The 27,691-nt window shown below is 46.0% G+C and overlaps 1 protein-coding gene across 2 annotated transcripts in view; it reads left to right on the top strand.

Moving 5' to 3' along the window:
• Positions 1-24,003, top strand: part of LOC107382355 (zinc finger protein 638) — a 35,547-nt gene extending 11,544 nt beyond the window's left edge. The window contains exons 5-25 of one of the 2 annotated variants that reach the window (XM_015954472.3): positions 476-580; positions 889-1,040; positions 1,152-1,367; positions 1,458-1,556; positions 4,398-4,429; positions 4,701-4,750; positions 5,652-5,683; positions 9,057-9,176; positions 12,832-12,963; positions 13,043-13,084; positions 13,284-13,421; positions 13,499-13,663; positions 13,767-14,111; positions 14,201-14,614; positions 14,697-14,861; positions 16,984-17,203; positions 17,281-17,511; positions 17,829-17,891; positions 19,666-19,770; positions 19,877-19,998; positions 23,306-24,003. In XM_015954472.3, coding sequence (XP_015809958.3) covers positions 476-580; positions 889-1,040; positions 1,152-1,367; positions 1,458-1,556; positions 4,398-4,429; positions 4,701-4,750; positions 5,652-5,683; positions 9,057-9,176; positions 12,832-12,963; positions 13,043-13,084; positions 13,284-13,421; positions 13,499-13,663; positions 13,767-14,111; positions 14,201-14,614; positions 14,697-14,861; positions 16,984-17,203; positions 17,281-17,511; positions 17,829-17,891; positions 19,666-19,770; positions 19,877-19,998; positions 23,306-23,356 — 2,999 coding nt within the window. In that variant the 3' untranslated portion in view covers positions 23,357-24,003. The remainder of the gene's footprint in view (positions 1-475; positions 581-888; positions 1,041-1,151; positions 1,368-1,457; positions 1,557-4,397; positions 4,430-4,700; positions 4,751-5,651; positions 5,684-9,056; positions 9,177-12,831; positions 12,964-13,042; positions 13,085-13,283; positions 13,422-13,498; positions 13,664-13,766; positions 14,112-14,200; positions 14,615-14,696; positions 14,862-16,983; positions 17,204-17,280; positions 17,512-17,828; positions 17,892-19,665; positions 19,771-19,876; positions 19,999-23,305) is intronic. The other variant, XM_054751825.2, reaches the window with a different exon arrangement.
• The last annotated feature ends 3,688 nt before the right edge of the window (positions 24,004-27,691 follow it).

Here is a 27,691-nt window from a genome sequence, read left to right as displayed (position 1 = left end):
GTGGTGGTGGTGTAGATGTCCTCTGGCTGGGTGATGGGGGTGTAGATGTCCTGCAGCTGGGTGGTGGTGGTGTAGATGTCCTCTAGCTGGGTGGTGGTGGTGTAGATGTCCTGCAGCTGGGTGATGGGGGTGTAGATGTCCTGCAGCTGGGTGGTGGTTAACAGTTCTGATAACTGATCTGGGATCATGTGCTGGGATGTTTCCAAACCAAACCATTGTGCATCAAGGTGTGATGCTCTCTATTGTGAACCGGTAGAAACTGATCAGGGATCAGGGTTAACATGTCAGAGGTCAGACACCACCATAGCTGTTTATTACTGTCCTCAAATGAGAAAGTGTAGCAAAAGGGGATGAAAGAAAAGCAACATTGAACAGGATTGGCAGCCTAAAGGGTTTGGCTTCTTTAAAAATAGTTTTAGTAAATGTGGAACTAATTGTATCCATGACCTTTCATGTTTATTTCTGCTTTACGAAGAACGCGGCCATCGCTTTGCCCAGCGCTCACACAGCCCCCCCTGTTCCCGTCGGACATCTTTATCCTCCAGAGATCACTTGTCTAAGAGCAGCAGAGAGTTGTCAGGTTGGATGTCATGTTTGATTTTTCACACTCAGGTTTTTTTTTACTTGTTTTCTTCACTCTAATACTGAATTGGGAAAATGGGCCAAAACTCCACATAATGAGCGACTGTCAGCACACACATCAATGTTAAAAGTAATAATGTGTGGATTTTAGGTTTGGTCATTATCAGCTTTTTTTAGTCAAACATTTTCCACATGAAAACTGCCCATGTGATAAAATATCCTGTAAGATCATGACACATGTATGAAAATATTCATGTTTGAGGTTTGTCGATGATCTTGTTGTGTTTCCCTCCTGCGGTTGAACAGGAAGTTCTCGCATTGGTGTGAAGCGTTCACATGACACCAGTCGTAGTCCGTCATCCTCCTCAGCTGACCACAGCTCCAAACACGAGCCGTCGGCATCAGTCACCAAAAGCACCAAGACTGCAGCAAAGCCTGGAACCAAAACCACTAAGCCGGTAAGTGTCAGGGCTGTTTTGGGGTTAGCCCCTACACCTGCTCCGTAATGTGGTGTCAGGCTGTTGAACCTGAGCCTTAAAGCTCTACGTGATTGTGTTGTTGGATTTTAGTTTGTTAAACCTCCACCACTGAAGAAGAAGAAGAAGGCAGTGGCTCCGGCCAGCCTGGGCCCATCTGTTGCAGATCGCCTGGTTTTTCTCACCAACATCCCAAAGGATGCCACAGAGCAGGAAGTTAATGACTTGGCTGGGTCTTTTGGCAAGATAAACAATGTGGTTCTCATGCCGTGCTCTGAGGAAGAGGGCGAGAAGGACCAAGGACAGAAGGTATCCTCTAGGTGTTCTGAGTGGAATTGCATTATTTTGTGTCAGTAAAACATAACCATTAATCACGTTTGATTCTCTGGCGTGCATCAGGCGTCTGTGTGCATGATGACGGCAGAGGACGCCAAGGCTCTGGCTTCTGCTACAAAGCTCCACATTAGAGACCAGGAAGTCACTGCTTCAGTCGCCAAGGTGAGGCTTCCAGGTTATTAAGTATAAATATTATTTCTGTCTCTCTAATGGAACCCTTCTCATCAAATAGAAGGCAAGGGGCTGAAAATGATCTGGTTATCATGCAGAACAAGCTTTTTACTCTCAGCAGTACTCAAACATTCTCAGGCCTTATGCGCTGAATGACACGAGCATCCCAGAAAGTTCTGAGTGATAACTCAGAAAATAGACCTAGTTTAATGAAACTGTCTTCCTGAAAGAGAGGTAGATGAGTCTCGAGTCGCATTTACACTGCGGCCAGCTCGGTCTGGCCCTGGTGAAGTCATTGGCGTTAATTGTGCAGAGCCGACTGCATTTTTCGGTCCTTCTTTCTTGCGACCCATTTCGTGCTGAGCCCATCTATGTACTGATTGGCCAGCTGGAGTTATGTCACTCTCATGCCTACCTACTAGTAGTAGCCTCTGATTGGCGTGTAGAATCGGCCAGCTTGGGCTTCCCACATGGGCAATTCTCTGGCAGTGGGGTTAACATTTTCTCTGACTGGATGATGCTTCAGCTGTAGCTTGGGTATGAGCTGCTGCACAGTGAGCATAGGAAGCTGTGTGCTTGTTGCCAGTCTCCTAAAGCAGCACTGCTCATGCCTGATTTGTGGTCCATAGGAAAAACACCACCAGCTTCTCCGCACCTATTTAATGGAGCCGACCTATGTCCTTGCCAGCGTCTGCCTTCCTCTGGAAACACAACCTGGCCATGCTGGGGCGGGCTGTCCCCACCCAGCCCAGGCAGAGCTTACCAAAGTGTTAACCCGCTATCTGATGCATCTTTTCTATTGAGTTCATTCTGTACCAGAGCCTGACCATGAACTGGCTGTTTCTGGGTTTGTACGGGTGCTTGAAATCCTTGAAAATACTTTAATTTTAATAACGTGTTTTTAAGGTATGGAAAGTGCTTGATTTCTGTATTAAGTCCATTACTAAGCTGCCAAATAAATAAACTTAAACATGATTCCAGTGATATAAAGTCGTGATCTGGCCCAGTTTCCGATCTCGTGATCAGATAGGATCATCCCTATTATTAAAGATGAGGTGAAACATTCCTCTTGAGTCCTTAAGTATTGTTTTGTCTTCGTCGTATGGTGCTCGAAAAGTTCAAAAGTGTACCTTAAAAATGCTTGAAAAGTGTTTGAATTTGTCAGTGGGAAAAGTGTAAGAACCCTGTTCTTTGGTTTTCCATCACCAAAGCACCTGTTTTTTGGTTCAAAACCAGTTCCTTCCATGGCACCATCTATTTGTGGGGTCATTACTGGTGCTGGCTAAGAACCGTTTTCACCCCTGCCCGTATGGTGATCCAACCAAGGTGTGTGGCTAGAACCAGTTGGACTTCAGCCAGGCTGACAAGTTTACGTGCATTTTAAAAATCTGAAGGCAGTCTTATTTAAAGCAATAGTTTGGTTAACTAATGCACATGTAAACACACTGACTGACAGTCAATTTTTTTAATAGAGTACTTTTTTACGCCTGAATAGGAGACCAATGTGTTGTGTACACGAACATAATATCACACAGTAAGATCAACATAAAAAACATTTATGCTAAAAACGTTAAAAATAAAAACTGACTAAAGTTACCTGTCAGTAATCCTCCTGTGCTATTCTGAACCATCTGAAGCCTCGCAGCAGCTTTCTGGCTCCTACCAGCATAGATAGCATAATGATAAAAGCTAGGGATGGACAATATATCTGTATCGGCCGATGTTGGTCATTTTTTAACATATCGGTATTGATCCGATAAATAAAACCGGGCCGGTATTGACAGCCGATATTTTTCCATCTTGTCTCCGTTTGTTCACCTGCTTCAGAGGGTGGGGGTGGGGGGATTCGTAATTGTTTAGTCCAGTGAATGAAATCATCTCTGAAGCATAAATGTGTGTGTTGTGTGTACATAATAATGTAAATTCAGCTTTAATCGTTTTCATTTTAAACAAAATCTTCTGATTTTAGAAGCATTAACGTCAGTTTATCGGTTATCGGCCATAACAGTGATCTTGATATCTGTATCAGCCCAAAATTTTCACATCGGTTCATCACTGATAAGAGCACAGATAACAGTTTCTAATAAAGGCTTGAATAAGAATGGCTTAATCCTTGCAATGTGGCGAAGATCAAAAAAGCAGTTTCCACAAAGGGACCGGTTCTTTGAAAGATCATCTAAGAACATCTAAGCACTGGCTCTGGTACCAGCACCGGTTCTTCTTAGGTAGAAAAGGGTTTTGAGTATGCACCGAAAATAACATTCTTGGCTTAAACCGAGGTAACCAAGGCTGAAAACTGAAACACGGAAAGAAACGTTTGTCAATAATTAGAATAATAGCATTTATGGCTATGATGTGTACTAACCTCACTAGAATCAAGGCATTGCATCAAGTCAATTACAAAATCATGAAAACATAACAATGCATAATATAACTTTAAAAGGTTTCACTTGATCCCACTCATGTACATCAAATGAACATGAATGAATGAAACAAAAAGGGGTTCACCTGACGGCCTGATTCTGCCATGTTTGGTGATTTAGGTGTTTTGGTCAAAAACCGAAAATGTACTTTTTGGCGGTTTTCCACAGAAAAATTTTCAGTGGCTGAATTTTTGGTGCATTCCTATTTTTGAGTCTAGTTTCTAATCCTAGTCCACTCTTTCAACTTCCTGTTTTTCAATAATTAAAACATGACAACCAGTCAAGTTGACATCTCAAGCTAATTTATCTCAAACATTTAAACACATTTAACTGCTGATTTCATTGAAGAACCGTAATTTGTGTTTGTTCCTACATAAATCACTTGTTTGTTTGTTTTTTTGTGTTGCAGAGACCCGAGGAGCAGATTCACGACTATAATGGGTGTGTTTCAAATCTTTTTAAAGAGGTCCTTCACTAAGAAACCATTTTTAACTTATTTTTGAAAATCAGCCACTCTGTCAAATAGCAGAAAATAAGACTTTCTGTCATCTGAAGCTACTCCCTGTATGACTTACAAGGAATTCATTCCTACTAGAACACTGAAAATGTATTAAAAATATGAGTGATGGACCTCTTGAAGCCATTCTTTTCTATGCCACTGCAAAAGTTATCCTGAATTCAGCTCTCTAACTTTATTTTTGTCTCTTTGCAGCAAACCCGATGCAGACATAGGTGTAGCGGATGCAGCTGTCAGCAGCAGAGGTTGGGAATGAAAACAGGCTTTTTACCATAATAAAATCTGATAGAAATGAGTTGATCAGTGAGAAACGCACTCCAGTTTAAACACGATTCCAATTGAATCCAAAGCAGCTGTGATTTAAAGCAGAAATATAAAGTTTTTTTCTCAGAGGGCACCACCTGTACGCCCCTCTTCCAGCTTCTACGATGCAGCTGGAAGCAGCACCTCTCACTCATATGTTTATTTAAGATTTATATTCACTGGTCTGAGGTTTTTTATTTTTTCAAAAAGTTTAGTCCTTGAGTTGTTCTTTAATTTTGTTTGTCTTTAAGAAGTTTTTTTTTTTTTTGGACTGTGAAGGCGATTGTAGCCGCCCCCTCATTCCCCGTGTTTCTGGAAGCAGCTTGAGAGCACCGCCTAGTTTAGAAACTTCTACAAACGCCCTTGCATGCTCTGTGATTGACATCTGTATGTAAGCAGATGCCGAATGTTATTGGCTAATGCTGAGTAGTGGTCAAGAAAAATTATATGGGGCGCTATTAGTAATGCACAATATAAACTGTAGTAGAAATAATAATAATTTAGCCAACAGTAGAGATTAAGACTCTACTGCAATTGCACATGAATATTGTCAAACTCCGTCTACTTTAGACCAAAGCAGGTGGATGAGGAAGTGCTTGTAAAGAAGATGAGGTGAAGTTGAATGAATCACCTGCACATGTATAGCACCTTTCTGAGTCAGAGGACTCAAAAGCCCTTCATACGACAGTCATTCGTCCATTCACACCCTAGTGGTTCCCCGGGGCACAGTGACAGAGGCCAGGCTGCCGTACACAGGGGCTATGCACACATGTATGATGTGTCTGTCAGCTTTTACCAGCTGTGGGTTTTAAATGTTCTGATTCTTTTGATTCCTTCTATCAGGAGGTGATATTGACCAGAAGACTCCAGACCAGGTATGTGATCCCGATCCATGTGAATAATTGTGGTGGGGATTACAGTTCCTAGTGGGAAGTTGAACCCAACTCTGCTGCATTAGCGGTTGATCTACTGGTTTAGATTTTGCAAATGGGTTAGAGTTGAAGCTTAGGAGAGTTTGGGGGGTGTACACATCAAGTCCCTAGAGGCCACACGCCTTCATTTTTGACACACTTTCCTTGCTCCAACATTCCTGATAAAGAGTCTAGTTAAGGACTTGTTCAGTGAGGTTGGGTGTGCTGAAGGACAAAAACAAGCTGCAGAGGACCTTCAGGCCTTTACTTGGACTTAAGTATCAGATCGAGTCCTGACGAAGAAGTTCTTTTGAGCACAGACATCGCAATGTACGTGATCTTTAAACCGCAGTTCATGCTGTGATGTCAGATGTGTACAAGCTCCATGCACTCTCAGTAGGGATGCTTGAAATTGGCTTCTCTACCGATTTCTGATGCACCGGTATTGTCTGACTCTTAATTTCTGATACTGATATATGCTCCCACCCCCGTAAGAAAAGAAAAACACACATTTTAGGTTACTAATAGGCCTTTTCCATTGTCCAAACTGGCATGGAATGGGAAGGATTTGGGTCGCTAATTTTTTCGTTCCGATTGTAAAACCGGTCCAGACAACCAACCCGGACTGCGCCAGTCACTGGACTTTTTTGGCTCCCTTCTTTTGTAGGTCCAGCCACTTCTGTAGCAACGGTTAGGGTGGAGCAACAACACAGTCCACTGATTGGTTGACAGAAATATATCACTACTTCCAACAAGCAAAACAAACGAAGTTCTGCTGTTTGTATTTTCGTTAGCTGTACATAAATGTGAAATAATGCCAGCAAGTAGCAAGTTTTGGTCACCTTCAGAGTTCCATACATTTCTCATCGTCACGGATCCATCCATTTTCAGCCGCTTATCTGGAGTCGGGTTGTGGGAGCAGCAGCCTAAGCCGAGAGGCCCAGACTTTCCTCTCCCCAGCCACTTGGGCCATCTCCTCCGGGGGAAACCCCAAGGCACTCCCTGGCCAGCCGAGAGACATAGTTCCTCCAGCGTGTCCTGGGTCTTCCCTTGGATCTCCTCTCAGTTGGACGTGCCTGGAAAACTTCACCAGGGCGGCGTCCAGGAGGCATCCTAATCAGATGGCCGAGCCACCTCAACTGGCTCGATGTGGAGAAGTAGCAGGTCTACTCCGAGCTTCTCCCAGATGATGGAGCTTTTCACCCTATTTCTAAGGGAGAGCCCAGCCACCTTACGAAGGCCGCTTGTATCCGCAATCTTGTGCTTTTGGTCACTACCTAAAGCTCGTGACCATAGGTGAGGATAGGAACGAAGATCGACCGGTAAATCGAGAGCTTTTTTTCCTGGCACAGCTCCCTCATCCCCCCCAGTAAAACGCCCGCACCACTGCAGATGCAGCCCCAATATCACATATCGATTTCACATTCATGAACAAGACCCCGAGATACTTATTCCTCCACTTGGAGCATTCTACCCTTTTTCAACTCAAGACCGTGGTCTGATTCTCATCCCACCTTCTTCACACTTGGCTGCAAACTGCTCCAGTGAAAGCCAGAGATCACTGTCTGATGAAGCCAACAGGACCACATCATCTGCAAAAAGCAGACTTGATCCACCAAAACAGATCCCCTCAACACCTCGGCTGCGCCTAGAAATCCTGTCCATGAAAGTTAGGAACAGAATCAGTGAACTCTCACTGGAAATGAGCTCAACTTAATGCCGGCAATGCAGACCAAGCTCTGACACCGGTCATACAGGGACCTAAATGCCTGTATCCAAGAGCCTGTTACCCCCCACAGGGCCCCCAAGGGACACAGTCGAACGCCTTCTCCAAATCCACAATAGACACATAAATTGGTTGGGCAAAAGCAAGGATCCCCCAAAGGGTGTACATCTGGTCCAGTGTTCCATGGCCAGGTAGAAAACCGCATTGTTCCTCCTAAATCTGAGGTTTGGTAATCCGATGGACCCTCCTCTCCAGAACCCCTGAATAGACCTTACCAGGGCGGCTTAGGAGTGTGAGCCCCCTGTAGTTGGAACACACTCTGCGGCCCCCCTTTGTAAATAGGGGGACCACCACCCAAGTCTGCCAATCCAGAGAAACTGCCCCCAATGTCCATCCGATACTGCAGAGCCGCATCAGCCAAAACAGCAACACCCAGAGCCTTAAGGAAATTCGTGGGGATCTCATGCACCCCTGGGGCCTTGCCAACCTTTTTACCACCTCAATGACCTCTGCCCCAGAGATTGGAGAGTCCAACCCAAAGACCCAAGATTCCACTTCCTCACTGGAAGACCTGCCGGTGGGATTGAGGAGGTCTTCGAAGTATTCCGCCCCCCGATTCACAACGTCTCGACTAGAGGTCAGTAGCACACCATCACCACTGTAAACGGTGTTGGTAGCGCACTGCTTTCCATTCCTGAGATGCAGGATGGTGAACCAGAATCTCCTTTAAGCCACCTGGAAATCCTGCTTTGGTCTCACCAAACTCCCACGTACGGTTTTTCCCTCCATCACCACTCGAGCCGCATTCCACTTGGACTGCCGTTACTCATCAGCTGCCTCTAGAGTCCCACAGGCCGATAGGACTCTTTTGTCAGCTTTACAGCATTCCTAACCGCTGGTGTCCACCATCGGGTTCGGGGGTTGCCCCCACGACAGGCACCGACAAACCTGTGGCTGTGGCTTTGGCCAGCCACCTTTGACAATGGAAACACAGAACATGGCCTACTCAGGACTCGATGTTCCCCGCTTCCCTCGGGACGTGTTTGAAATTCTGTTGGAGGTGGAAATTGAAGCTCCTTCCGACAGGAGACTCCACCAGTCGTTTCCAGCAGACTCTGACAATACGTTTAGGCCTGCCAGGTCTGACCGGCTTCATCCCCCACCATTGGTCAACTTGACTCATACTTTTAACAGGTCTATAAAAAAAACGCAAGAGAAATATGAATGTATACATTTTCACAGCCATTTTTACAAGTGGATGTTTTGTCCACATTTCTGAGTGGTAATAAAGAGCATTTGCTGTGTCTGCGGCCATGGTTGGATCATGCAAATACACTCCAATTTAAGCTTGAGGGATGTAATTTCCTGCCATGGGAGGAGAGCAGCAATGGGTGGTTTATCTGATGAAAATTCATTGTTAGAAAAGTAAAAATGCTTATTGTGCACCCCTGCTACATGGTGTCTCTAAACTCTGCTGTTGTTGCTCTAATTATTGTCATAAAGTTTTTAAATTTCCTGCACGATGTTTAATGGTTGAACATATAAACTGTGACTTTATAGCTGGGAAATTGTGCGTCTAATATTCTAATTTCTGTACTTTGCCTTAAACAGAAGTGTAAGGTGTTGATCACAGGACTTCCCGCGAGTGGCTGGTCAGATGATGACATCATCAATCTGGTCCAGCCCTTTGGGCCTCCTTCTGACATCATCCTGGCAGCAAGCATTGGAAAGGTCAGCATCAGTGCTTTGTAAAATGAAACCTGACTTGTTACCTAGTGATAGTACTACTCACTGTATTACATAGTCCTGACAGTTTTCTCCGCTCACCACAGCATTAACCAGATAACAAAACACACACTGTTATACATAAAACTTATCAACGGGTTCCAAGCCAACCAGCGCAAGTCCCCCACCCAGCTCTGCTCCTGCCTTCGCCATTCCTAACATGGCCACGCCCCTCCCGCACGTTCTCCTGCCGGTGTCTTGTCAGCTCACTTCAATAGGCTTAATGAAATAAATCCCTCAGGAGCGGCCGAAATGAGTTTCCTCCGTAGGGTGGCCGGGCTCAGCCTTAGAGATAGGGTGAGGAGCTCGGACATTCGGGAGGGACTCGGCATAGAACCGCTGCTCCTCCTGATCGAAAGGAGTCAGTTGAGGTGGTTTGGGCATCTGGTCAGGATGCCTCCTGGACGCCTCCTGGGGAGGTGTTTTGGGCATGTCCTGCTGGCAGGAGGCCCCCGGGTCGACCCAGGACACGTTGGAGAGGTTACATCTCCAATCTGGTCCGGGAACGCCTTGGGGTCCTGCCGGAGGACCTGGTGGAGGTGGCCGGGAAGAGGATGGTCTGGAGCTCCCTAGTTGGGATGCTGCCCCCGCGACCCGGATAAGCGGAGGAAGACGACGACAACATTTAGCCATCCATGTCCACAGATCATATATTCCATGTAGGGCTGGGCGATACGGTCTAAAATCTAAAAAACAAAATATTGAGGATTTCACCTCGATAACAATAAATGGACGATAACTACAGGTATGCGCAGAAACAAAGGTTGTCCACGAGATGGGGCTGTCACATGTAACGGGTAACATCACATTTTTATGTGACTCATACAGCTCATTAAAGGGACATGAGCGTTGCCAACCTACACACATCTTTTCATTTTTCATCAAATTTATTGACATGGGAAAAATAAGAGTCAGAAATCTTGTTAACGAAAAATTTTCGATTTACTGCCCAGCCCTGGTTCCAAGTCTCATATTCATTCAGCAAAAAATGATGGAGTGGGCACAGAAAACAAGTTTTGTGTTATTTTTCGATATAGCAAAAATTCTAACCAAGCGAAAATGGCTTGTGGCGACAGCGCAAAAATGTTTTTTAGAAGAAAGGCTTTTAGCGCTTCTTGTGGTTTCAAAGACATCTTCAAGTCATGTAGAACAAAGCAAAGAGCTGCAGCGAACTCCGCTATGGACGCCATGTTTATGAGAAACTCAGCGTTGTGGTATGTGAATTCTCGGGGTGGAGTTATTTGAATAGAAGAATCAAAAGTATTGAGAAGACGGCTGAAAATGAGTCTATGGAGTAGAAGGGTTCCCAGACCCTATGCTTCCAATTAGATAGCATGGGCCTGGCTGATCAGGCTAGCCAAATTCCTCGTCGGGAGCATAATCGTGTAAAAAGCGGTGAATGTGAGGGTGATTTGCACATGCCTGATTGGCTTGCAACAGTTTTTTGAGCTGTCCCACGACCAAAATCGGCCTCCGAGAGTCTACAAGCATATTTGAAAACCTACAACTCCTGTCTGCAATCGATGAAACTGAATGAATGAAAATGAAAACACACCTTTGGCACGCCGCATCTGCAAGACTCCGCCTCTCTGCTTTGGTTTCAGTTCATGTTTAAAGGCAGATTTATAAACTACACACCAGTTTTTATTTTTCTTAATAGCCCAAGTTACACCGGAGTTATACTAAAAATAATTAAACTACATTTTTAGACAATCAGCTGAATTGGGAAAACTGCAATTCTGTGATCTGTGAGAGCTGAGAGGCGATGAGCTCACGAACATAAAAACTAAAACACAAAAACATGAGATTCCTTTTCTGTCGGTGGAAATCTCACATATTCAGCCGCTAAGGACGGTTCAGTGGCGTTTATCTGCAGAGGGACAGAGGAAGCTGCGCTCCGTGACAGCGGGTGTGATGAGCTGAACCACAGAAAAGTTTTGACAGTGACATGAACAATCCTGCGTGATGGCCGAAAATCGCAGTGTGATCCGGGCTTAACTCCACAGGACGGACGGACACACACACACACACACACGCACGCACACACAGGGTCCGAAATTAACACTCGCCAAATGCGAGCAAATTGCTCCATTTGGCGAGTAAATTTTTGAGCTCTATCTGCCACATAGCGAGTAAATGTTTGCACCAAATTAGTTATGTTTATCAGTCATCTTCCATGGATGTCTGTGATACTCCTCCCGCCTGCACGCAACGTACACAAACCTACATGAAACGTGAGCGCCGCATCCAACGTCATTTCCACCTATCCCATTCAATCAGTTTATCAAGTTAGCAGTTAGCTTCGTGTTAAAACTAGCGGTGAAATGTGGCGGTGTTTAACTGGAGTCAGCCAGCCTTCCAAAAGAAAACTCGTCGAACTGGAAGAAAAACCACCAGGACCAGTGGCAACCAGAAGATTTTGTGAAAAGTGGCGAACTGGAGATGGCGGAGTCGTGAGACAATGGCTACATTACGATGGCCACGCAGATGTGTCATGAGATTTGAAGCGTTGCTGCCTTTCACAGACACTTTTTCTGCACGTGCTGCAAACAGGATAGCCGTCTTCTATCAGCTGTCCCTCGGCATTCTTCAAATATCCAAAAGATGCCCATACTTCTGACTTTGTCTTCTTTGAGGGATAATAAATGTCCCGAGTGCCGTCTCCTCCTGTGGCCATTATTTCAGCTTTAGCTTCAAGAAAGTTTTGGTTGTAAACAACAAAGTGCGCATGTGCCGCCGGCAACTTCAGCAGATGATACGGTGGCTGGTAAGGGTCACCGCGCCTACACCGCAGCCACGGTAACCCACAGAGATAATATAGTTTTAAAAAACAAGACGGTTATTATTATTGTCAACTTTTTTACCGGGGTTGACTGCTACACCGGTTACCGTGACAACCCTAGCCCTGACACACTTTCAGATATTCTCATGGTGCAGCTGTGTTCTCCAGAGATCAAGGACTAGGACCCAAATGAGGCTGTAACGCTTTGGCACAAAGACGGTGTCAGAAGCAGGAGGCCAGACTTCATGGACAGAGACAACAAGGAGTCTGACTAGATTTCAATGAAAGGGTTCATAAAAACATCTCTAAAAATAAATAAATAAATAGTAAAAATGACAAAAGAGTTGTTTTTATTAATTGATGTTTTCATTATTTTGTCACTCTGTTTAGAATCAACATAATATAGAATTACATGCTTTAGGTAGATCTAAATCAATTAGAAATTTGGCCGGTAAAAAAATATGCTTGGCCGGTAGATTTTCATCATCTACCAGCCAACTTGGCCGGTGAGTAAAAAATTTTATTTCGGACCCTGCGCACACGCACACACGTACGCACACACACTCATCATGACTCCCTCAGGTACTGGCTGGCTGATTATTTTAGTGATTTTTATGTTGTGTTATTAACAGTCATGACTTTTTGTTCAACACATTTCTAATCTGGATCACTTCTAGTCTCCCCCCCCCCCCCCCAGCACAACTTACAAGGCATCATTTCTTCTAGAGACCAATTGCAAATGTATTAAAAGTTCGCGTGAAGTTGACCTTTAACACATTTTAAATAGCCAGAAGTGAAAAGAATCTGTTTGGATGGTAGGCACTTGTGTCACTGCCTGATCTGGAGGTGGCTGAAGAAATGGTGAAGGTCCACAGCTTCAAGCCTGCGAGGGTCAACAACACCGAAGTGAAAGTGAGCCTTTTGAAGCAGAACTGCGGCTTCGACTCTCCGGTACCGGTTGGCTCTTTGTTTTAGATTTAATTCAATGATTGATTTTTAGTTTAACACTAAAATTGTGTCTGACCCACAGGTGGCGCTGTATAACCTGCTCATAGGATCCCCAGATCCACTGGTGAGTGCTGGCCTGCATTTTGCATCTCTGCCCAGGGAGACTATAGTCTGGTTACTGCATTAAGGTTGGGCTTTGGTCCTTTCTGATTGGATGAGTCACAGCAGCTGTTGGGGATGCAGCAACATAGCAGAAGCTTCTACCGGGCTTCTTTTCCACCTGTTAGAACCTTAATCGGGTCTGTATCTGCTGTGCATTGCAGGGCAACCCAACCCCCGTCGGCTGGAGCAGTTTGCTGGTGATCAAGAATGTTCCAGACTCATCGTCTGGCTCCTCTGAGGTCATAAAACTGGTGCGACGATTTGGTACGGTCATCAAAACTCTAGTGCTCAACGGCATGGTGAGTGCTCAGGACCGCCCTTACCTTTAAGGTGACGTAGTTAGGGGATGAATAAATGTGTTTTCTGCTCATTTCAGGTCATTTGTGAGATGGCTACAGCAGCCATGGCCTTGTCAGTCTTCAAACGATTCCAGATGTTTCCCTGCATCATCAACAACAACCCTCTGTTTTTCCAACGCAGGGCCGACCCCAAACCCTGCACACAGACTAAAGTCATTGCTGCGTTTTGTGGCTCCTCCCAGGTCAGACCTTTGGGCAGAAAGATCCGTCTTCTAGTGTTGTTTTACAATCCTGATAGAAGACGGTGGTGTGTGTGTGTGTGGGTGTGTGTGTCGCCGCTGACAGGATAAACCTCCTAGTGAGAAGGATGGCCCAGCAGCAGCTCCAAAGGAAATGGCAACAGCACATCAGCAGGATTCTCAAACTCCACAAGATTCTGATGATGAGGTGAAAAGCATTGAGAAGACGGCTGAAGATGAGTCTCTGGGAGAAGGTGATAAAACGGAGGAGGTCGGGCCAGACTCAGACCTGGTGACGGACTCGAAGGAAACTTCAGCAACTCAAACCGATGACACAGAAGAGAAAAAGGACCTTGGCGCTGTGGAAGAAGAAAACATGCAAAAGACAGAACCTGTTAGCTGTGAAGGCAAAGCAGCTTCCCAGGAGCCGGCCGTGCCAGAGCTGCCAAAGGTGCAACATCTGCTCTGCCTCTGGAGCTGCAGGTCATTCTCTGGCTCAGGTGTCTTCATGTCTGTTTGTGTTGTTCTGTGTGTGAGCAGATGACCCAGGCGATGGTCAACGTCTTACTCATGGAGTGCAGAACCAGAACCGCCAACCAGACCAACAACACAGCCGCTCCCTCTGGTGGTGAGGAGGACGCGCAGGGGGGCCGAGCTGAAGATGAGACCAAAGACTTGGCTAAAAGCACAGAGGAGAAGGTGAAATTGCAGGAGAGGGAGAGAAAAGAGAGAGAGGCAAAGAAAGAGAAAAAAGAGAGGGAGAGGAGGGCTTGGGAGAAGGAGAGGGCCAAAAGGGAGAGGGAGCGTTTTGAGAGAGTCAGAAGGGAGAGGAGAGAGGAGGAGAGGAGAGAGAAAGAGAGGAGGGAGAGGAGAAGAGGCTCTGGGTCGAGTTCCTCCTACAGGTCCAGTTCCTGGCGTGACAAGCGCTACGCCATGGAGGATGAAGCCAGAAAGGTCAGACGACTGCCAGATCAGCAGCTGGGAAATCCTGGAATTCAATCTCATCCCAACTGGTCTGCTTTTGTTTTGATGTCAGGAGGAGGTGGAGGAGTCTGAGGACTTCCCTTTCAACTTCAGTGACTTTGTGACAGTTGATGAAGTCGGAGACGTGGCGGACCTTCCTTGTGCGCCGTCTCTCACCACGGAAACTTCAAAGGAAGGTGGTGATGCTCCCACAGCTGCTCAGCAGGAAGCTCTCCAGGTACATCTTCAGGTTCATAAACTCAAAGTTCTATCTTCTGACGGGAACTTTTCTAGCAACAAAGTCACCCCAAAATTCCACTATCTCCGCTCCGGCACGAACTCTGCAGCAAAAACGGTCCCGTTGTAGTCAATCAGAGCTGTTCCACCACTGCGGCCTGCCGTTCCGCCATCCGGCAAAAACAGGATCAATTCTATTTTTGCCGGACGCCGGAGCACCAGGAGTAACGTCATTTGTATCTGTAACTTTTATATCCTTGATGACAGCTGAAACAACGTTCAAAGAACGGTTCGGAGTGAAAATGGCTATTTTGTTGCTAATTAGCAGGAAATATCTAGAAGAAAGTTCTACAGAAAGTAGCTAAGGGTCCTCAGAAATGTAGCTAGCTTTGTCACTAGGCGTTAGGAACAGCGACAAAGTGGCACTGCCTCTCTCTCTGCTGCTAAAGCTACGGATAGCAAACGCTACGGGCGATGCCTGAGCGTGAACGCGCATGAAGCAGCCTGCTCGACCCGAGCATCTCTCTTTTTCTGTGATTTTACAGAAAAACAGGCAATCACAGTAAAAATGCCAGGGCTCATTCTACAGGACCAGGGCATTGCAGGAGAATGTATGAAGAAGACATTTATTATTTCTACACATGTTTTGGCTGTCAAATAGGGCTGGGGTAAACGATTATTTTTAAAACGATTATTCTGACGATTATTTTATCGAATAGTCGACTATTCTAATGACTATTTAGAAAATTCGTCTAATGATTATTTTTCTATTGCACAATTAACAAAAACCAGAAAATCACAAATTCCTCAAAAACATTGATAAGTTGTTACTGTAAGAGAATAAACACTACAGGCCTTCCATTTTGTAAAACACTGCTTTTATTGGTTATGTTCTGGTGACGTGTAGAACTTGGGAGTGCAGGCTGCTGCCTGAGAGGTGGTTGGAGATGGAGTGTCTCCATGCTGCTTTGTTTTGGTCACTTATGAGCGTGAGGCGAGTGGTGTTACGACTCTTCCTGGGGAGTTTGGCTCGTGTGCAAAAAGGAAGGGACAATAACGGGATTTAAAAGTTAAAATGATGATCAGTTTTATTTACAACTACAAAAAAAACATAAATCTTTCCATCCACAGGTTGGGAATAATAAAACTAATTCTGCCTGTGGGGAATTAAAACAAAAGTACAAATAAGTAGGGATGTCCCACTGAGCAAAGATTACTGGGTTCTGGACCAAAATAAGGATCTCCAAAGGTCCAAACTCTAAACTGGGCGGTTAAACCAAACTCAAGGTGATATTTTAAACTAAACCAAAACCCACAACACTCTAAATGTAATAAAAGGGAGATCTACGCCACAAAAAAGATGAACTCTAAACCAAAACGTAACAGCTTATCCAAACGCAAGAAGCTGTTAGCGAAGATGCTAACAGTAGCTTTACCAACGTTAAGTTCAAGTTACCAAGTTTAAATAAACCAAAAACACCCAGCAGCAAACAGACCAGCACGGAGGAGAGACTGCTACCACCAAAACAGCTCTCCTCATGTCTGAAAGAAGCTCCTTAATGAAGGGAGAAACGCTCCCGGTGATTTTCTACATCTGCGGTAGAGACGAAGCAGCGCATCTGACCCCGGAAGTTGTTGTCCGTTGCTGGGAGACGAAGGCGGGCAAAACAGGAAAGGAATGTAGTAGCGGACGGACGTTGTTCCGGGTCTTCGGTATTTGGTGGAGATGTTAGTGAAGGCGGAGAAGAGAGCAAACTAGAGGAAAAACAGGCAGATTCCTCCTCTATTTACAAACTCCTGGGGATGCAACAAGTGGGCGCGGTGCGTCGACTACCGGATCTGACGTCGACAAATTTTTAGAATCGAGCCGTCGACATCATCGAGGCTTCACTACAGCCCCAATGCACACACACATGCATGCACGCACATGGATGCACACACACACACACACACTGGATGTTTGGCTCAAAGTGGCCCGCGATCTGGGAGCAGAGCCGGAGGAGAGATCTGGTCCAGGACAGTGTGGATACTGGGCGTCGTTAAGCCATGGGAGGCTCCTTCCCTTATCCTCTAGCCTGATGAGATGTTGGTTTCTCAGTGATGCTCCACTTCTTACCTTCTAGGACACGCCTGTGGAGAGTACAGCGACCTCGATGAAGTCTGAAGAGGTGTCAGAACCCGATGGTGTGAGTGTGGAGAAAGCTTCAGATGGTTTGATGGAGTCCCTTTCAACACTTGGTCAGGAGCTCAACACCACACAAGCTCCACCTCTGGCTTCAACGCTTCACTCTTCTCCACTGATTCAACCTGAAGCACCAGAGGCTGACCTGAAACCTAAGCCAGGTACAGCCTCCTCCTCAGGCACCATCCTGTCAGTAACAACTCAGCGCATGTCCCTGAAAGCCTCTGTTGTTCTTCAGAACCTCCGGTGACCTCCTCCCTGGACTCAGGTGCTGAGACCGCTCCTGAAATTTCAGCTGATGTTCCCTCAAACAGCCAAGCAGCAGTTGTGACTGCAGGGAACAACAAAGAGAAGGAGAGCGGTCCTGAGGACCAGAGTGAGGAGGGGGAGAAGAAGGTGTCCCAACAGGAGGATCAGAACTTGACGGAGGGAGAGAAGAATGAGGCGATGACTGAAAGTGCAGAACCAGGTAAGATTCAGAGTAGAGGAGAAACAGAAGCTCTGGTTAGTTTGGGTTGTGTCCAGTCCTGATGCTTAGGTGTTACTGGAAGAGTCTGGAGCTCCAGCTCATCTCCTCAGTCCGTTCCTCTGTAGCATGTCAGAGACTTCAGCCAGCCTGACAGGACAAGCTGTCTTCTTTAATGTCCGTGTCCTGGATTCAGAGATGGGACTGGTGCATTACTAGTATCATAAAAAAAACCCTTACAGGGTCAACGCTTGTTCTGTCTTACCTTCACAAACCAAATTTGCTGTTTTATTTGAATGAACGTCTGTCTTTGGTGACAGGACTGCAGACTTCGTCTGTGGACGGTCGACCTGCAGGTCAGCTGCCAGCTGTCTCGCAGACAGGTAAAGACCATCAGCACAGGCTAATAGAGATTTAAAAGGGACTACGCACTTGTGAAGTTCCTCAGGCTGCACAGGAAGCTTGTTTAAATCCTTCAGCACACGTTCACAACAGATCCTTCTGAAAGTCTGACCCTTATGGCCCTTTCACACTAGCATCAGCTCCACTCCGCCTGGATAGCATAGAAAGTGTTCACGTTAGCATAGCCTGCTTTTTCTCAGGGTGCAGCCGGCCTGTTTTTCAGCCCTCTTCCTGAGGTGGTCTGCTTCAGGCTGACCAGGGCCAACACACCCACTGCTGACTGATTAGCTGGTAGGGCTGTCGCGGTTGAGGAATTCCCCCTGCGGTGATTCAGGGTGGCTTAATATTGCGGTGTGCGATATTATTGCAGCACTTTTTTTTATTGCAGTACTATCTAAACATAATTTTTACACATTTAAAAAAGGTTAAAAATTGCCGTGCCTTCTTTTATAACACTTTACTGAATGCAGATCAAAGGGCAGTAACAACACAGATCGCAGCAACGTTTGTTTCTCCGACAGTCGGAGTCCGACTGAACATAAAAACAACAAAATTCAGGAGAAGGTTAAACTTTTAAATGCAAATTTGGCTGCAGCATCTAACAAATAAGAAACAAGTCCCCATTTTGTTTAGTTGTTTAAAATCAAGCATAAAAAATTACATGTACCGAGGGGGGGGGGGGGGGGGGCACTATCATTTCACTTTCACACACACGAATGACGGTGCTTTATAGCTCGGTCACGTCCTTGTTACCCACAAGGAAAACCAGCATGTTAACCATATACGGTTTGAGAGAGGATCTGAGAGGGGGGGCAACATTTCCAGCAACACTGAAAACCCTCTCAGACGGAGCGCTCGTTGCACTAACGCACACGTACTTGCGTGCGACTCTGGCGAGCAAAGGGAATCTCTCCCGGTTGTTGCTCCACCATGTCAGGGGGGTTTTCTTTAGGGTGGATGCATTCCTCCTGCAGGTAGCGAGTGAGCTCCAGCTCGGCTCAAACTCTCTTCGGGACGGTTGCAGAAGCAGTGCTTGTCCGGGACTTCAGCAGGTCTCCGAGCGTTTATTTATTATTTATTGCCGCTGATGGCAGCTCCGTCTCGGCCAAGGACTCTGGCTGCGCAGCAGCTGACGTACTGAAAACCAAAGCGCTCCCAAAGGAGCGAAGTAACGTTTGGTTTTGATACCAGTGCAGCCATCCTTCTCAACATGCATCATTGAGTTGAACCAAGTTCAGTAATCGCGGTGGCCCATGATGCAGCGCGGTGGGCTTCTTCATATTGCGATATTTCATTTTTGCGGTTACCGTGACAGCCCTAATAGCCGGCTCAAATTCATACCTTCCATTAGGGGAAGCCTCCGATTGGTGGGTAGAATCAGCCCACCCGGGCTTATGGCATTATCATGCTGATTACCTAGGAGCTGAGAACTTCTCTGACTGCATTCTTTGCACACATCCTTGCTTAGGAATGCAATCAACTGGGCCAGGCTGGGGCTATCCAGGCGGAGTGGAGCTGATGCTGGTTTCCTCTTTACTGAACAGGGTGTAAAAACCTTTAGATGTACTATTCCTTCTGTCCCTGTTACACTTGAGGCTAACAACAACAATAACAACAACAGCTTGACATCAATCATGGAGAGGAGGGAACAAGGAGTGGACAGTAGAGAGGGGGGACGGGTGCAGGGCGGGTGCTAGTTAAGAAGATGCTCTCTGAAGAGCAGGGTCTCTGTGAAGACAGTCTTGTCTCCAACAGGACAGTCTGGTAAGGCAGAGGACAACACAGACAGCAGAGAGGAGACGGAGTTGAGCGTGAAGTCGGACCAGCATCTCCCTCCATACGACGCAAACAATCCTGTTGGTAAGATTCGGTTTGACCTGTGGGGACGTTCTGCTGGTTCTGCTCTCGTAGCTGTCTCTGCTGTGCAGACCGCGACGGCACCAACCCCATGTGTCTGTCTCTACAGGTCTGGAGTATCTTGTTCCAAAGACGGGGTTCTTTTGCAAGGTGTGCAGTCGTTTTTTCAGTGGAGGCAAGGTGGCCGAGATCAGCCACTGCAGAACTCTGAAACACTACGAGAACCTGCAGGTCAGACAGCCGCTGAGCAGGGTTACACGTGATGGCATCAATCTGTTGGCTGATCCAACAGATGATGTCATCGATCCACTCAGTGTTGTGTAACTAAAGCCTAGTTTATGCTTCTCCGTTGGTGTCAGTGTTGTAGAATAGTTCTCCACCAGGACAGCAGAGGGCGCAGCGCTTTTCTGGCGCATCCTGCTATCAACGCAGTTTATTTAACCAGATGAGTCGATTCTTGTTTGCAACGTCGATCTGGCCCAGAGGCAGCAGCGTCAGACACCTAGTTAGCTTTACATCAAAGAACAACAGGTAAGATAAAAACATACAAGATAAAAATAAGATAAAACTGTTGGAAATAAAGACAAAACACTGTTCTCAAATATAATATGTACGAGCAATCAGAACAGACTTAAAACAGTCTCTAAGTACTCAGAAGCACATTGATCAGAAACTATTGATCACCATGAATTATTGAAGGTAGATAATAGAATGTAGGTAGTGAGCTTCAGTGGTTTTTGCAGCTCATTCCAGTCCTTGGAAGCAGCAAACTGGAATGAGGAGCAGCCAAAGGAGGTGGGAGCTTTGGGAATGACCGTTGAGATTAAGTTACTGGAACGTGATTTGCGCTGGTTGTTGGAAGTGATGAGTAAAGAGAGATGATATGACGGGGTTCTACCAAGCCCGCATAATTCGGTTCTGGATATGAAGCAAACAAGGAAGTGGCAAAAATTGCAGTTCCACCCTCATCCACTAGGGGCGGGTGTCAGAAGTAATCAAATCCTCATTGACTCCCATGTTAAAAATGCCAATTTCACGCCAGAAATAAATAGCAAGAAAAACGCGGTAATGCTAAAAACGCCTGGGAAACTGTTAGCTTCGAACTACAGCCTCGCACGGTAGCCAGTCGGTCGTGCGAGCGTTCTAAACCTCCCTGAACCGTCTACAGGTGGTTCAGAACGCCTGTGCTCGGCTTCTGACCAAGTCCTCCAAACACACCCACATCACCCCGCTTCTCCTCCAGCTTCACTGGCTGCCAGTCAACTTCAGGGTTCATTTCAAGATCCTGGTTCTGGTCTATAGGGCCCTACATGGACAAGCACCATCTTACATTGGTGATCTTCTTAGTCCCTACACCCCCAGCAGGTCCCTGAGGTCCAGTGATCAAAGCCTACTGGTTGTGCAGCACCAGGCTAAAGGTCAAAGGTGACAGATCATCTGCTGCTGTGGCCCCCAGACTCTGGAACTCTCTCCCCCTGAGCCTGAGATCAGTGGACTCAGTGGTCTCCTTTAAAAAGCAGCTGAAGACTCACTTGTTCAAGCTGGCTTTTGTATGACCTTCTTCACCTCTCTCTCTTTATTCTGCTCTCCCCACCTATTCCACCTTCCTCAGGATCCACTGATTTCCCTCTTTCCTACTCACTCTCTCTCTTTCTTTACATTTTTAATCACAATTGTCAATTTTTTTGCTCATTGGATATATTTGTAATCATTTTCTAAATGATTTTTTATATTTGTACATTTTTTGTTTTTGTGAAGTGCCTCGTGGTTTTTTTATCTTGAGAGGCGCTCAAGAAAAAAATTTTTTACTTGTTTTTTTTTAGTTTTATTACAAAAAGTGCATTTTATGATGAAATTGATGAAAAAAAACAAGAATTTCTTGATATTTCGCATAAAAAAAATACAGCGAATCAGTGAAAAATGCCGCGAATCTGCGAATTCTCCCTGAAAAAGGCTCCAAAGAAAAAATCCGCGAAGCAGCGAATCCGCGATGAACGAACCGCGAAGTAGCGAGGCATTACTGTAGTCAACTTCACTATAGTGACTTTTTATGCCTGTCGTCGACTAGTCGCTGTCACGTGATAATGACCGGCAAGATGCAGCCCTCGGAAAAGACAGCAGCCTGCTATCAGCAGGTGACAAGCTCCTGCTCTCGGGGGGTGGGGGGGCAACGCGCTGTGCCAGACCGTAGGTTCTGACACGCGATCGTTCATGTCGGTTCATTTCCTTTAATGTTTTCTGTCTTTTATTTGCGCCTGATGCGTTTCGCTGCTGTGGAGCGGGGCGCTGCGCGCATCACCTTATCCTCCAACGCACTGATCACTGATACGGCCGCCAAACAGCAAGCGCTCCGCTGTTTTAGCGGTCGGTAGATCTTTTAGAACTGCAGTTCAAAGGTAACTCATGAGGTGAATATAATTGAACCCAGGTAGCAGTTTCTCTTTAGGACTGAGAGGAGATGCAGGAAGATAATAAACAGACAGGACAGAAAAATAGTCAAATAAAAACAAGTTAGTTTTTGTACCTGCTGGTTGCAACAAACAGACACCATTGAAGGTAATCAGAAGTGAGGAACAGAAAATGAAATAATTATTTTAATGTTTAGAGCAGCAGGAACTCCGAGAGGCTGCAGGCGCATCAGTGAGTTTGCGGCCGCTGCGCAGGGGGAGGGGGGAGAGGACTGAAGCAGGAACTACTGTTGTTCAAAGAAATGTGTTTAACTTTGAAAATGTGGGCGCAATTTTAATTGTCAAAAACTCCAACGAACCATTAGTTCATTTTGCTCAAATAGAAATAGAGGCCTGCCTCTAATACTGGCCCTCCTTCCAATAAAGGCCTGGAGCTTGATGAGCTTCAGTCAAATACATGCCCGGGCCTGTATTAGAGGATTTACGGTATTTTTGTACACCTTCAGTCACAAGTGCATCAACGTGAACCGTACACATTCAGTTGGTTGTGAAAGGGGGCTATTTTTAGATGAGCACATTAGCTGGTTAAGCTAGTGGGAGCTTGCATCAGGGGGAAGTGCAAGTTTAAAGGGAACTGGATGGCTAATCCCATGTTCGTGACGTGGTTAGCACCGGTTACAGGTAATAGCTGGAAATTATAGCTTAAATGACATTTTTAAAAAATAGCTTAAATTTGGTCAAAGTGGTCTTAAAAAAAGTCTTAAATTTGGCCCCCTTAAACCTGCAGATACCTTGGTTTATATTGTCTGACGTTCTTCGAGCTGCTCTGTGTCTGCTGCTAGACATCTTCGATTCTCCTTTTTGTGTGTGGAGAGGCAATGGCAGTGCTGTTGACAAACTCAATTGAAGCGGCGTCCTGACCAATCACAGGCTTGCGGTCTCCTCTGCTTTCGACGCTTAGTTAAAAAGTGGGCTCATCCTTGCGAGCCTGTTGGAGAGAGCCGTGTGACGGCGGATAACGGCGTTGTGTGTCTCCACACAGACGTAGACGGAGAAGTATAAACTAGACACCGTGTTGTCCACATGTCGGGTGGTTTCAGGATCTTCACTAATAAACTTCTGTGTTCCAGAACTTCCTGCTGAAGATGAAACCCTCAGGCGTGAAACAGGACTCCAGCTGAACGCCGCCATGGAGCTGTGATGCCACATTAGTGCTTTAAAGTTTAGTTTACTGTGAAGTTGTTGTTTTTTTCCTCGAAGCAGCTGAGCTCGACACGTCAATAAAATGTTTTTACTGAATCGGTTACACCTCCAGTTATTCGTATCTGTCAGACGAAGGTCCGGCAGCTTACTGGATGACATGTAAACATTTAGATTAATGTTCTGGGTTATGATTACTAGCATCTTAGCATGATGCTGTTTTCTGTTCCAAGCTTTTCTATCACTGTTGGAAAGAAAACTAATGTGTAAATAGAAACGTGTGCAGGTCTGAGCTTCCAGGTCTCTTATTCCCGGGAAGGTTTTGGGATGTGTGCTGCCAAAAGAATAATGGATTAGATGTTAATAAACACATTTCTGTGGTTTCTATGTCCTTAAATAACTCAAAAGTAGTTTTGGTTTTGTTTTCATCAAAAAAATAAACAAGATCTCTCCGCTCCAAAAGTAAAAGCCTGGAACCTCCCTTTAAAAAAGATTCATTAGACTGTTGTCTTGTGTAGTTTAGAAGAAGCTAACTGCTAACCTTTTGCTCTGGAGGACAAAAGCTCCAGCATCGTTTTCCTCTGTTTAACCCAATCCCACAATTTCAAAATAAAAGCATGTTCATGTCTCTCTGTCTCCAGTTCTTGACCCATTAATGAGTTTATTCTGTTGGTTCAGCATGATGGCTCTCTGGGTGTTGTCCTCAGTTTTCTTTAAGTAGCAATAAACAACAGCCACAACATTATGACCATCTTCCAGTACTGAGAAGCTCACGTTGAGGTGTGAGCTTCATGAGTCCTCTGGCGGTCTGCTGGGAGGGTTAGCAGATTCAGTGTTCTGCCCAAGCCACCTCAATGCGAGTCTAACGCGGAAGTGAAATCAATTACAGTTCCACCCTCATCCACTAGGGGCTGGTGTCAGAAGCGAGCAAATTCTCATTGACTCCAATGTAAAAAATACCAATTTCACAGCAGAAATAGACATGTTTACAGCCTGTTACCAAAACATGTTTTTTGTTTAATTTATCTAGTTTACACTCAGGACAACTCTGAGGGGGTGAATTTTTTTCTCACTCTTCTGTTTAAGTGTATTAATTATAGAGCTAGGATTGGGACAATATTCAATGTAACTTGGAACATGTTTCATGACACGTAACTTTGGATTCGTAACTTGTAACTTCAGTTTTCTAACTTGTAATTCTCAATTTGTACTTGTATTTCTTGTTTTGTAACAGGAAATGGGCCTGTTGTAGAAATAACTCGGCATAAATGATTCTTCCCTCCTTTTTTGTCTTAACCAAAGAAATTCCAGTAATTGAGCAAAAACATTTATTTTTTTACATTAGATTTTATAAAATAACAGGACACAAAGTGTCGGTACATTTAAAAAAAACGTTAAATAATAAAAGGGGCCCAGAGAGCTGCAGAGTGAGTAGAACATTGGGTGGTGAAGGAATAACAGAGCTGTCAACAGTGTTATGGCTAAATCATATCAACACATTAGCTATAACAGTCAGGGATATGTTTATCCTGTTTGCATGAAAATAAATCTGCCCTAAACGCAAAATTCAAAAGCAGCGAGACTCCCACCTGGAAGTCTTTCACTGCTTTTGGAGCTGGCCATTAAGACAATCGGCAATATTAGTAAAAAAATATCATTTCCCTTATTTGTGAAATGAACTTTGTCTGACAAAAAATGTCCCTGGACTGTCATGTCTGATGTGAGGATGCACAACAACGGCACCATTTAAGCTAGAAATAAATGTAGCCATAACACTGCTGACAAACCTCCTGGCCTTCTCAATTTTAGCAGGTTTTACACCTGCCCTCCATCTACATGGACGATGGACGACATGATGATCATCATATGAGGGTGTAGAAGGTGAAGCCGGTGCAGATCCTCCTCCATCATGTTGACCAGCTTCACACTGCTGACCACCCCCATGTCAATGCTGCCACAGTGGATGAGAAAGACATCAGGTGCTGCTCTTCCTCGCAGGGAGTGGAAAAAGAAGTGGAGAAGGTCTTCCCACCTCAGTCCGCCCCAACAGGGAGGCACGGACGTCAGGGAGGCCAAGGTTGTCTCCGAGGGCCTCTGCAGCTCTCCGGGCACCACGCCTCAAGTAGCTGTCACCGATGATCCAAATGGCTATGGAGAAAAAGATAACAGGTTTGGCCTAGCTGTTTTAAAGTACAGAACCATACATGAAGTGGTCAAGACAGGCATTTGGAACTTACACTTGCAGCGTTGTGTAGCTGACGTTGGAGACACACAGGCTGCCATGGTGACATTTTAACATCTCAGAAAAAAATGTAATAAAAGAATGAAACTTAAAAACTCCCAGACCTCATTTCATGATTGCTAATCAGCTATGGCTGATTTATTGTTTAGATCACAGTGAGTAACACTAATTCTAATATATCTTTTTTCTATTATACATACATACTTTTTAACTGTTATTTTCACATGACTGTTATCAGGCTCTCTTGTTCTGGTTCTCATGATAATAATTCTTTTTCTTCCAGTAAGTTATCTTGTGCTTACTTCATCTGTATAATGTCTCTTTTGGTGAATTGTACTGAGTCCAGAATAAAGGCTAGTTGGCTGTATAAGATACAAACAAGTATTACGTTTTAGAAATACATGAAATGTATTTAGCCTGCTAATTTATGTCAAATACTAATAACTACCGTATTTTCCGGACTATAAATCCCACTTTTTTTCATAGTCTGGCCGGTCCTGCTACTCCGGAGCAACTTATATAACAAAATATGAGGGCTATGCCGTGCTGCTGCTGCGGAACAGGGTTGAGCTCCCCTGTCCCACTGGGAATAAAAAACACAGCGACGCGGGCGCAGCAGCGTGCCACGGTCTCCAGCAGAGGATGGCAGTGTTTGAAATCCTCCTAGCGGGACAGGGAAGCTCATTCCTGGGTCGGAGCCGGCCCGCAGCAGCGCACCACAGGCTGCAGCAGGTGATGGCGGGGCAGAGGAGCTGAAACCTGGGTCGGATCCAGCCCGCAGCTGCGCGCCACAGTCTCCAGCAAGTGATGGCTGTGTGTTTTTAGCTCCCTGCGGGTCAGGGTAGCTCACTCCTGGGCAGGTGTTGTGCCCAAAAGTGATCGTCTGCCAGAAACTGAGTGCCGTCCGCGGGAGCGCGCGCAGCTGCTTAAAGCTGCAGCGCCTGGATTACTTGCGTTGCCAGCTACTTCTGTGCAACCATGTCGATGTGTGCAACTGATATTACGGGGTGGGGGTGGGGGGGTGGGGGGTCAACAAGTTTGAAGCCGGAATATTGTTTCAGTGACAAGATACAGCCCACAATCACTTTTTGGTAGTGTTGAAATGCCATGTTCTCAGTCGTTATTCCGAACAAACAAGAAAGTCATGGTGATAATAGGTCTTTATTGGTTAAACTACTATTCGACAGTCTCATAACAAATATGAACAATGAGAGTAGACATACTGAACCTGTAGGCATTAATTATTCCATCATTATGCGTGTAGTCATTCGTGACAGCGCTACACGATGAAAGCAAACTTCTGACAAGCATCATAATTCGATTACAAGAAACGTTAAACATTCCATAAATGCATACCTTTGCCTAATAACAAAGGCATCAATGTGTTTGGGTTCCTTCTGGAGGCGGCGGCGTCGACCACTGGACTGGAGGCGGCGGCGTCGATCACTGGACTGGAGGCGTCGACCACTGGACTTGAGGTGGCGGCGTTGACCACTGGACTGGAGGTTGCGGTGTCGACCACTGGACTGGAGGAGGAGACATCGACCACTGGACTGGAGGTTGTGGTGTCTACCACTGGTCTGGAGGAGGAGACATCGACCACTGGACTGGAGGAGGAGACGTCGACCACTGGACTGGAGGAGGAGACGTCAACCACTGGACTGGAGGCGGCGGCGGCCTCTGGACCGGAGGGGGAGACGTCGACCACTGGACCGGAGGGGGAGACGTCGGCCTCTGGAGCGGAGGGGGACACGTCGGCCTCTGGACCGGAGGGGGAGACGTCGGCCTCTGGACTGGAGGGGGAGACGTTGGACTGGAGGGGACGTCGACCTCTGGAGTGGAGGAGGCGTCGACCTCTGGAGTGGAGGTTGCAGTGTTGACCACTGGACTGGAGGTTGCGGCGTCTGCCTCTGGACTGGAGGGGGAGACGTTGACCACTGGACTGGAGGCGGCGGCGTCTGCCTCTGGACCGGAGGGGGAGACGTCGGCCTCTGGACCGGAGGGGGAGATGTCAGCCTCTGGACCGGAGGGGGAGACGTCGGCCTCTGGACTGGAGGGGGAGACGTTGGACTGG

This window comes from Nothobranchius furzeri, chromosome 7 (assembly GCF_043380555.1).
Source record: "Nothobranchius furzeri strain GRZ-AD chromosome 7, NfurGRZ-RIMD1, whole genome shotgun sequence".
Taxonomy (NCBI): Eukaryota; Metazoa; Chordata; class Actinopteri; order Cyprinodontiformes; family Nothobranchiidae; genus Nothobranchius; species Nothobranchius furzeri.
This window is presented reverse-complemented; position numbering and strand designations above follow the sequence as displayed.